General features: G+C 47.5%; 1 protein-coding gene across 1 annotated transcript in view; it reads right to left on the bottom strand.

Annotated features, from left to right (window-relative positions):
• Positions 1–278: 278 nt before the first annotated feature.
• Positions 279–11,950, bottom strand: part of LOC144146310 (uncharacterized) — an 81,246-nt gene continuing 69,574 nt past the window's right edge. Inside the window, exons 14-15 of the mRNA XM_077678270.1 lie at positions 2,858–2,893; positions 279–317 (exon numbers count right to left, since the gene is read on the bottom strand). Coding sequence (XP_077534396.1) covers positions 279–317; positions 2,858–2,893 — 75 coding nt within the window. The remainder of the gene's footprint in view (positions 318–2,857; positions 2,894–11,950) is intronic.

Here is an 11,950-nt window from a genome sequence, read left to right as displayed (position 1 = left end):
TTCATCCCCTAGCCACCCTCGTTCTCCGAATCCTTGCTAGTACAGAGAGCCTGCATTGGCGTTGAAGACCGGTGCTTTCGCCCATATTCAGATGCCATGTGACCACACATACGTTTCTCTGCTGGAGTCCTCCGTGTGGACAGGAGCAGCTTCGGGAGCCGGATTCGGTGCAGGGACAATTCCTGGATGCGGAGTTGCAGCTGCAATAGAGATAAAATAACTGTCCTCTTTAGCCCACAACAAGCTTAATATGTGAGCTTAGTACTCAAATACGGCAGTTACAAAGGCCCCTCCGGGAAGTCAAACACACGCTTCTGCTGGGACACACAACACACCACACGCACAAACACATGCTTTTGTCCAGGCAGGACGAGAAACAAAAGATAAAGAAAAGGATGTGAGCTGTCCCAGGAGAAGGCGAGTCAGCACTGCGAAGGCGGCAAAATTGAATTGCATTGAACAAACCTTCGTTCAATACATTAGGAGACACTGGGCCCCCTCGATTATCAGTCCTGGATCGTCCGCGGACTGCCGAGACGCGATGCGGCGCTCGAGTTTCCCATGTGTTCGTATTGAACTTACGGTCTGAAGGCAGTCCTCGGTCTGCCGGCGGACCGTCCAGGACTGGTAAATCGAAAAGCCCCATTAAGCGGAACAGTGTGAGGGGTAATAGCCTAGAGTGAATCACTGCTGCATACTAGACAGCTTTCACGTTTAGTGGAACTGCTTTGATTTTTCTTTTATATTTCGCGTTTGTGCATCTGAGGTGACCGTAGCTTCGTGTCACCGCACTTTTGCCTGCTCCAGCCTTAGGCATGGCTATCTGCTTAGTTTCATTGAGAGCTTTTCGAGCACTTCTTCATGCGAGGCAGCAAACTGCGCAATGCCACCTTTTTGCGCTGCACGAGTTCTTTCATATACGAAGCTGCTTGTTAGCGACGAAGACTGTGAATGCCGGACGCTTCCTTAGTACATTCTCCATGCTTTCTGTCTGATGCAGGAGCAAATACCGCAGGCGTCCATTGTGTGTCACAGCTGCTTTCAGTTTCTCTTCCGCTTTCCATTGTCCTGGAATCATGCTGCAAGGCTGGGGTGAACGATTGCTATTCAGTGTGTTGAGGTTTGATTGGTATATCCAGTGGAATAAATGCACTAAGAGCGTCGCTGCGGATCCCAGCGCTAGGTGAGTTTCAGCGGTGTTTCAAGTTTTTTAGGACGCATAGGAGATTCTGGGCATGGAGACGTTCAAATCCTCACTTAAGAAGTCTGCCAGCGTCTTTCTATGTATAAACCTGCTTCTCCCCTATTTAAGCAGCACTTAAGACGAGATAGCGGTAGCTCGCCGTATCATTTCATATACAAACCACTTTAAAGCGAAGATTTCCTGGTCTGACTGATTCGGCGTCGTAACCAGTAAGCACTGAGGACACAAGTTGGCGATGATGATGATAATGATGATGACATAAAAACGCTTCATGTCGTCGGAATTGAACTTGGGCTCCGTGCGTAATGAAGCAGATCTCTATCCGATTGCACCATTTCACACCACTAAATTTGTGGTGTTGAACTAAACACCACCCGCTACACCTTTAGCGCATTATCTGTTCAAAAGTTCAAGTCCCCTCCGTCTAACGAGGACGATTGCTTGGGGGAGGTGGGGGCGCTCAGCTTTCCCGTGAGGGATTCATTTCTGTCGTCATAGTATGGACTTTTAGTAGCAGGCAGTTTGTACCTCTATCGTTGACGTTTAACTTTGAATTTAGCAACTTTGACATTGGCACTCAACCTTTTGATTTTCGCACCCAAGAAAGCTTCGCGTTTCAACCATCGTCGTCGTTAAACGCAGGATCCTGTGGAACACCAATATTCAATAGGAGGGAATATGGACATCCTATCATCGTGGATAATGATTTATTATTCCATACAAACTTATCCAACAGAACAGAGCAAGAACTACTGTGGTGTCGAGTACAAAAGGTCCTTACAAGCAATTTTCACAAAGAATGCATTTTCAAATACTGAAGTACCGTTCTGGTCGCCTGCAGAGCAAATCACTGAAATTAATGGTAAATTCCGATGTATACGTAATACGTATTGTACTTAAAAAAATGGCGAAGATTGCACTAAGTTGCGCAAGGCTTGAACCATAGCGAACCTGCAGGATATGTTTCTACGTAAGCACTGAAGAACGCATCACTACGCGTTTCTACAACTTTGGAAATGTTTTTTTACTTCTTCCGTCATCGCTTTGCACTGAGGCAGTAAATAGTCGTCGTGATATGCATCGATATCGTCGTGTTCCCCATGCCAAGCAGTACATGTGCGGTAGCCCTTGATCACAGCTGGGGCGCACGGCGGTGTGTGCGTGCACAATGCATGCGTCCCGTTCCCGTAGTGCACGTGTGGAGGTTCCATAGAGCAGGTGTTGTGCGAGATGTGGCGTTGTTGGTTGCTAGGCGATGCCAGGCGCTCCTCGGGGTTTTCGCCAGTTCTGTTTTTTTTTGTTTTGCTAAAGCCACTGGCCGAGCCTGGTACTCTAGGCCTCATGTTACGCCTCGTTTGGTAACAAGTATCTTACATGTCAACACTCATGCAGTGGCTTCTCAAAGTTTAGGTGAGTTAAGAAAACAGGGGATGGAGTATGACAACTACAACAGTCGGCATGGATAGCAGTGTCCACTGTCCACCACTTTGTATTAACTCTTGGTTGTTCACGCACTCTTTCGCAGCCGAAAGCATCGAAATTACACGCAATCCCAAGCGTAACCATTAAGGTCATGGCATGGACCGCTTGCAAAAGGAATGGGGAATGCGGACGACGCCTGTACTCAATACTCTTTTCAGAGACCGTGCTCACCGGCCATGTCTTGGTTGCGGAGAAATGTGTGGCCACCTGGGAAAAGGAAACACAGGGAAGAAGTTGCGCACCCACACCGACGGCGGCGGCAAAAACAACACCTAACCTTCGTCAGCGACTTTCTAACAGCGAATGTACATCTTATTAAAACGACGAGGGTAGTTTAAACTGCTCAATTTAAATGACAAACTGGTGATTCAAGAGGAGATAATCTGAGATGGCGGATAGTTTGTTGCCGGGATTGTTGACGCCAGTTAAGTTGCTCGCGAATGTTACAACACAGTTAATAAATGTGCAGTACTGCTGCTACTTCAATTAACTGAACTCCGACTTTATAAACAATAGCGTCGGACTTGTCCGGTTCTCATATGCGGGTGGTCTTCTACCGCTCCTTTGTTTCACAATGTTGAATAAATGAAGTAAGGCCTCAAATTCAGACTGTGTACCATGCTGCAGGTAGGCAGAAGCTCCCCTTGTATCTGTATTGCGTGATGCGCGTGTTCCTTATTCAAAATTAAATTTATTTAATCGGATCTCCCGAAATAACCATCTGAGGAAACTATGTGGAGAAGTCACGCAGCAGAGAAGGCGCCGGAAGACCCGAACGCGCGAAGGAAGTCTGAGAAAATGCAGTTTTTCTTGAATTACTGTCCAGAAAAAACTGCATTTCCCCAGAGTTCTACAACGATAGCTTGTCGAAACAAAAATACAGACTTAAAGATGTAACAACACACTGTACTCACCAAGATAAGATATGTATCATATTCCTATCCCCAGCACATGTTACAAATCAGCGAATTTTCTACGCCCTCGACGGGGCATGCATGAAGATAACAAACTAGGAGTTTGTTTCATTAAATACAGTGCGTTGTGACGATAACAATAAAACCAATTTTATCGCCAACTTCAAACACATAGTGGATATATTAGTTAAAACAGATGAACCAGTGGCTACTCACCAGCGACTTTCAGGTGATCTTTTTATGACGTCACAGCGTATTGCTGTGACGTCACCGCCAAGGAGCATGACTGGGCGGTTGAAGTATGAGCTTCTTATTATGTTTGATTGCATCTTTTGAGTGGTAACATTCAGTTAACACGCTGGTAAATCCCTCTGAAGCCCATATCGCGTCACTGCAGCGTGAAACTACATTTCTTGCGTTTGTTTGTTTAAAAGGCTAACAACCAAATGCTTAAAGCTAGAGCGTTAAAAGCCACGTCCTACGTGGCTGCAATGTAGCTGAGTGAGCTACCAAAGGCTAGTTCTATCAAATCGAACAGGGTTATAATGTTTCTAATGGCCCTTTTAACACCAAGGGTTTTGTTCGACGGCGCTGAGTGCGCCTTTATTTGGCACAAAATTTGCTGCCAAAGGCTACTGCGGAGTCCGTAGAAATAAGGTAGCAATATGTAGTATAAAAGTAATAAAGATCCTCATCCTAATAAAGAAAATTGCAGCAATTCAGATAATTTTCTACTAATGTGTAGTATTCTTATTCCGCATGTCTAGAGTGTGAGTTCTTAAATCCAAATATTGGTAAGAGTAATGAAAGACGTTCGAATATTTTTATATTATGTTTAAGTTTTATTTGCTTTTTTTTTGCGGGTGATATGAATAGACACCATTATAGCGCTGAAGTGCCTTTGCTTTGCCAAGTATGTTTTTCCTCTGTAAAACCGAGGCGTACTGCAGACTGGTCTCTTCCCGCTATTTTTTATTTATATTTCCGAAGTTATTTTGCAGACTTTTCTTGTTAAGGCGCTGACTATCTGCGGAGGTGTATGTATAAGAGGCACTTCTTGATTTTTTCAGCTCATCTTTTGTGGGAAAAGATTTTTCTATTTTAATTTTTTCGTTCTTCAAAATTATGTGCGACCGATTATCTCCATTTAGGCTGTTATAACGATTACATGCATTAAGAAAAATCTTTATTTTGGTGGTAATGCAGGGAGTTACATAAATCGCGATTTCCGGTATTCGTTATTCGCATTTGTTTACGTTTTCTTGTGGACTTCCTTCTTTTATTCATAAATTTTTAGGGGAGGTGTGTAAGATGTAGATTTTTGGTTTTGTCAGGTCGTGTTCGTGCAAATTTTATGGCTTTTTTTCTTATTTTCTTATGTTTTTCTTAGTTTTGAGCGTGTCGAAATTCTCCACGACAATATTTCGCTATTTAGGCGCAAATATACAGAATAAAGGTATTACTTTGGCAAAATCTGCCTCTTTGTGAAAATTCAGGGCGTTACACGGTCCTGGATGGGGGGGGGGGGGGGTGTGCTCAGCTGAGGGTGCTATGAATTAAAGCCAAATACATTTCTTGCGTCGAAGCATCGCAGTTATGGATACCAGGAAGAGTATTTTTTGACACTGAAACGAATTTGAGCATTCGGATTCCAGTTATCAATGCCAGACGAGCAAATACGTTGACAAGCTTACCTGCTGTTCTGGAGCTGCAGAAACCTACGAACGATGATGATGATGTTCCTTGGTGAACTGCATGGCCACCTCGCCTTCTTTTTTATTTTTGAACGACATCAACGGAGGCAAGACGAAGAAGACGATGAGAGCCTGGTCGAATTCAGCATGCACACACGAGTTCATGCAGGAGAGCTTGTGGCTGGGCGAGTGTTTCTTACAAGAGGGACTAACAGTCGCCACAGATGCATGAATTGTCTGGTGCTCAGAAGGTACAGAGTTAACGGTAAGAAACGCGGACGCTGTTTGTTACTTTTCCACAAGGTTAGGATGATGATGATCCTTGCTGAGTGGCGCATTCCCAATAAGAAAGACCACCAATCTCACCTGTTAACGTTCGCGCCTTTGCCTTTGTGTTTTGTGTGCTTGTTTCAGCGGAGCTTCACTCTTACACCAAGTCCCTGCAGTAGTATCGCATATTGTTTCTTAAAGCCTAAAAATTCCTGCTAGCCTTTCTTCTGTATCAATCATGTTTTTTGTCAAATGAAGTTCTTCCGCTAAGTGTAATTTTTTTTTTCGACTCGGAAACAGGAGACTCGAAGGACGCGTTTAATGACGACCCTCGCCGAGAGGCCGTTGCAAAAAGCGATGGTCAAGAAGGCACGAGGATGAAAGATGAAGAAGATGGTGTGGTGCTCGCGTGCGCCACACTGATGATGAGTTGCTAGATGGGATTGGCCATTCGAGTAACAGTTATGAAAGAACGATGACGCCTGTGCTCACAATATCACCGATTCTTTTCAACGTAGCGATGAAGGACCTTCCCCCACTTCTGGAAGACATCCCGCATCTCCGGCACGCACTGTACGCAGATGACCTCACCCATTGGACCCCCACAGGATTGATAGGTGAACAGCAAGATGCTATGCAAACAGCCATAAAAGCGGCGCATCTTTATCTGTGGGCTATAGGTCTCGAATGCGCATCCAGAAAAGTCAGCACTCCTTGCCCTCAGTAGTGGGACGGCTCAACGAAAGAATAGGTGCATCCCGGATCCGGAAATACACATAGCAGGCAAACCAGCCCCAAAAGTATCCCATCTGCGCAATTTTGGACTAACAGTCCCCGAACATGGATAAGGCTTCCACACCCTAGCCCCACTACAAAGGACGCTCAGTGAATTGGTTCATTTAATACACCGCGTATCAAATCGCCGATTTGGATTGCAAGAGTCGGACACCTTGCGCATGGTGCAGGCAATACTAGTCAGCCGGATGGCCTACGGTGCTCCGTACTTGGCTCTCAAAAAGAATGAGAAGGCAAGATTGGATATCTTCGTCTGCCAAGCCTATAAGACTGCCATAGGATTACCCTCAAAGACATCGACAAATACATTGCTTCAACTTGGATTCCACAATACCTGTGAAGAGATACAGGAAGCCCATCATACCTCACAAATAGAACGCCTCAAATTAACGCCAACAGGGCGAACGACTCTCAGAAGATTGAACTATACGACACCGCCAATACAAGACCACAAGATTAGAATTCCCCTACTTATTCGGCAGAACATTAGGGTAACGCCACTACCACGCCACATGCACCCAATTTACAGTCAAGCTCGCCGAATCGCGCGAGCCAGGGTCATGGACATAAAGTATGGCCGAAACCCGACTACAAGGTATACTGACGCGTCCCCTCATCTTCAGCGGCCAGCCCATGCGATATGCATCACCAGTTCAATGGTGCAAGTAATGACCTGCCTCACCGTCCGTACAACACAGACGGAAACCGCAGAGGAAGTGGCTATTGCTCTAGCCGCAAGAACTAGGGAGGTTGCAATCACAGTTCTTACGGATTCTCAAGCAGCGTGCCGCAGCTATCTACGGGGACGCATCTCTAAAGCAGCCCTCCGCATCGTTGAAACCAAGGGTCAGCTACCCGAAATAGAAATCGTCTGGGTACCCGTACACATCCCTCGCCGGTAATGCGGGCGCCCATGCCGCTGCCCGCGCGCACGTACATTGGGCCATTATCTACGAGGGACAAACATCACCTGCTGCTCCCAAAACGGAACCTCTTGTCAAATATGGAGATATTCTGGCCCACTATCGCCAAAGCCGAAGAATATTCCCGACTCCACATCTCCAGCTATCTAGACAAGAAGCCACCAGCCTGAGAAGACTACAAACTCCTATCCCCATCGCATCCTTCTTCACGCGATCTACCCCGCCATACACCCGGCCATCTGTAATTTCTGTCCTTTGCCTGGCACGCTAAACCGCCAAGTATGGGATTGCGGACAAACCCCCGGCCTACCCCCCAACCCTTCCCCCTCTTACGAGCAGTTGGTGGCCTGCCTGAAAAGTCCGGTCCCTGCGACCCAGCGCATGCTGGTGAAGAGGGCCTGGACTGACAGCCAAGGCCAAGACATCCCGGACTGGGGACGCCCCCCACCGGGCGGGTGTCCTAACAGCAGCACCAGCGCTCGTAAAATAAACATTTATTCCTCTTCCTCCACCCATTCATTTCATGAGCTATGGGAGACATAGTTAACCAGCAGTCGGCTGGAGGACCAGACTATCCTGGTGAGTCGGGCCAAGACGGGTAGTGCAACGCAAGGATTCCCAAATTAGGGTTCCACTCCCATTATTGTGCTCATTAAAATAATTTTCTTCTCTCTCTCTCTAGCTTCTGTTAGTTTAGCAAAGTGTTCCATACAACACTATAGCGCATACCGGTAATGTTTGATTGGGCAACTCCTCCACCTCCCCTTGACCCTCCAAGCGAAATCATTGCCTAGCGAAGCAGTCCTGCATCATATTCACGCTTCCCACTACGCCTCCCCCCCCTCTTGTCGGCCCTCGCTGAGGTGAAAGTGCCAGTAAATTTTGGTTCGTCGGTCATGTTGGGTGTTGCCGTAGTGAAGGGGTGTGAGGCACCCGATGACAAGACAAAGGCCCCAGATGAAGAAGAAAAGTTTATTTACCCGTATGCGCAAGTACTTATAGCAGAGATCAGCCACAAACAGAAGAAAAAAGAAAAACTGCGTCGAAAATAAATTGCGCCGGGCTATAAAGAAGGGCATCGCCGCACATTCCCTGATAGGGGTCGGAAGCCCCAAAAGTTGCCGAACCGCCGCACGGTTGGTGAGAAAAGCGTGGGGCTCTGACGCCCAGACACCACCACGGGAGCAAGTCCCGATGCGAACGTTCTGGGCCACAGCTCCGGACAAACTCGTTGAAGTTAGCACGTTCCGCGACCGGCTTCCCTTCTTCAACCGGTCCTCGCCCGAAAGCAGTGTCCCGACTACCTGAGGGGGGAGTTCAACACCTCCGTCTGACTTTCTGACGATCAGAAGGAAAGAAAGGCATCCTCCGACCTAGTTCAGGGAAGAATACCCTGGCGTGGGTGGCGGCAATTCCTTTCGCTCTTGCCGACGAAGGGGAGACCGAACAGAATAAACACAAAGAGAGGGGTGACCTAACCCTGTCTGGGCCCATCGGCACTGCCATTGCCTCAGTACCCCAGTCCAATGCCAACGTGGGTATGAACAAAGGGTCCATTCAATCCAATTAATTCCCATTAGTGCGAACAGGACCCACAGCTCCTAAAGTCGTCGCTAGTAGACTCGGTACCCTCACCCCCGGTCCTTTTCTCCCTTAGTCTTTTTCCACCAATACAAAATTGTCTTCTTGTGCGCTCCCTCCCAGAATCTTTCGCCATGCAACCCAGTTCCGTTGCGCTTTTTCGCCCTTTCCCCTCTTTTCCCTATTTAATATTCCAGGTTTCCTCATCCCGCTGCACTGGACGGTCCCTGAATGTCAAAAGGGCTCATAACCTGAGGCAGTGCATGAGCGCTGGAAAAACATTGCTGGCAGTAGTACACTCTGCCTCGGAGAAACACCGCGATTAACCTCTGCATGCTACCTGGGAGCAAGAAGTCGCCCGGGGAACCTGTCTATGCCGATCACCTTTGTCGTTCTGCACATTGTTGACAGACTACACCATGAACTTGGGAATGTGGGTGGGAGTAACAGGATATGAAACACAGACATGATTATTCGGAAAGCGGTGAAACAGACGAAAAAAAAAATGTAACGCAAAAATAAGCCGGGTACCTGCTTGCTATGCCGCAAATGACACCTTAGGGCAATAACGCTCCCCGAGTCCGGTCACACGGTAACTTTTTTCCGGTTGAATGACATCAAGCGCTTTGTTTTCCTACCCTGTCACTTTCCGACCTCTTATCCTCCCCTCTCCCTTTACTGCCCCTTACTCCATCCCAGCCTTGCCTCTTCTTCCTGGCCTTTCCTATCCCCCCTTCACACCTCCCCTCTTTCCCAGCTTCCATGCAATGCCTCCCTGTCCCCGCTATTCTGCTCTCCCTTAGCCCTGCCAACATTACCCTCCCTGCTTTCACCCTCCACTTCCCCATCCATCCCTCACTCCTATCATATACTTCTCCCTGAAATGAATGGGTTTATCTCCTACTCGTGCAAGGCAAAAAACGCCACATTTGGGAAACCAGAGAATCCCCAGCTTCGAGGGCTCGAATCTTGTTCTTAATGAAGTGTAACCACCGAGGGAGTTTGCATAGCGTGGGAGAAATCGTGAAGACAAATGAACTGAGTTTAAAGAAAAGTGCACGCAAACTGATTTATGCCGGGAGGAAGAACTTCCTAGAACGGCATTCGCGTGAACATTTCACAAAAGGATTGCGTAGGAGAACAACGGCCTTTGTTGCTATCCTACCTTCTATGAAGGCGTCAGGAAATTCGCCATAACAGCAACCAAGGTGGCATTACGTTATTTAGGCAAGTCTCGCTTGGCGAACAAAAAGCGGTCTCCCGATACCATACCTTGGCAAAGTTGGTCCGGCTCACTCAAACTCACTCACAACTTTACTTTCGAAATAGTTTCACTCAAACTCAGACTCATTGCTGAGCAGCACATCTGCACTCACTGAAACTCAAACTGACAGTGCACGCTAAACTCAGAACTCACTCGGACTCAAAACTCAAAATGTATTCGAAACTCAAAATGGACTCGAAACTCAAAATGCACCCAGAACTCAAAATGTACTCAAAACTCAAAATCAACTCAGACTGAAAACTCAAAATGAATTCAGAACTTAAATGGACTCACAACTCCCTGGTGGTAGGAATTTACTGAGGCTCAAATGGACTCAGAATTCATTAGCAGTCAGAGTTTTAAAATTCACGCGTGGTAAAAATATTACGGGTGCAAATTCGTGAGCTCACACTCTTGCGTTCGGTAACACATGACACCGTAACTCCTGTGAGGTCGGAAACAATTTTTGTTGCAGATTTATTACAGCTATACCTGCTGGCCATGACGATTAGCGCGGCTTGCAAGAAATTGTAATCATATATTGGATACCAAACACTTGATATAGGCTGCGTGTTCGTGTTCATGACAGAGGGGGTCCAGACTCGATAGTGTGCTGGGGCCCTGGGGAGAAACAAACAACATTGTGCGAGGGGACGTGCGCTCACTTCTCAGTTCATTGACATCGAAGCTGGTTAGGCTTACGGTCTCTTGCATTCTTTGTCTGCATCCTGAAAAAACACCTTGCGTCAAAGCGAACTGTCCCCACGATTCTGTGATGCGCGAGGCGTTCATGGATATGCCTTTGCTTTTTTAATGCGTAGCATTCTCTGCCGAGTACCCCCTCCTCACTCCCCAGCCAGGAACGTGTAACGCCCTGCATTTAACAAAAATGCAGTTATCGCGAAAGTTCAACCTTTAAGCATTATAAAAGCGTAAATGTAGTTCATTGATCAAACGAAATTGAAGAACAAGAAATCAGAAAAAAGAAAAAGTAAGGAAGGAAGGAAGAATGTAGAAGAAAGGCAGGAAAGTTAACCTGGCTAGAGCCTAGTTTGCTATCCTGCACGTGGGAAAGGGGAAATGGGCAAAAAAGAGAGAGGAAAAAAAAAGAGGAAAAGTTGGACCAGACACGTATGCCCAGCACTGAGGCACTGACAGTGATTGACACTGGAAGCTCTCAGTCTGTAGCCTAGTGTTCTAGTTCGTCGCCCGTAGAAAACGTAATAGCTCCTTAGTCGCCTTCTGAGCGGATGACTGAGAAGGCCAGTGGCACAGAATCTTTCCCACCGAAAATGGCCGCCGAGAGTCCAGGTTCCTCAGCGCTGACGACAGCTTTTTTCTTTCAGCCGAGTAGCGTGGGCACTGGCATAAAACGTGGCGTATCGTCTCCGATGTGCCGCACGTTTCGCACTCCGCCCTTGCTGCCATCCCTATTAAGTACGAGTAAGCATTTGTGAATGCCACCCCCAGCCAGAGACGGCAAAGAAGAGTTGCGTCAGACCGTGGGAGGCCTAGTGGAAGGGGACGTTGCAGGTGCGGGTCAAAGGCACCAATGCGTGCGCATGTGGAATCTTCTGGAGACCATTGGGAGATAGCTGTTTCCCGGGCAAGAATGCGGAGGACCCTAGCTGCGTCCGTCCTAGACAATGGGATGAGTACAGTTGTCGCTGTTTGATGCGCCAGCCGGGCGGCAGCGTCCGCACTTTCGTTGCCGACAATGCCGACAATGCCGGAAGCCACTGTAGGGTGACATCATGACCCGCCTGGGCAGCACGGTCGTATACCATTCTTATTTCTGTCAGGAGCTGTTCGTGAGGTCCCCG

The sequence above is a fragment of the Haemaphysalis longicornis genome, unplaced genomic scaffold, assembly GCF_048455015.1.
Source record: "Haemaphysalis longicornis isolate Haplotype H1 unplaced genomic scaffold, Haemaphysalis longicornis Haplotype H1 scaffold_7, whole genome shotgun sequence".
Lineage (NCBI taxonomy): Eukaryota > Metazoa > Arthropoda > Arachnida > Ixodida > Ixodidae > Haemaphysalis > Haemaphysalis longicornis.
The sequence above is the reverse complement of the archived record's forward strand: the minus strand, read 5'-3'. Positions and strand labels throughout refer to the sequence as shown.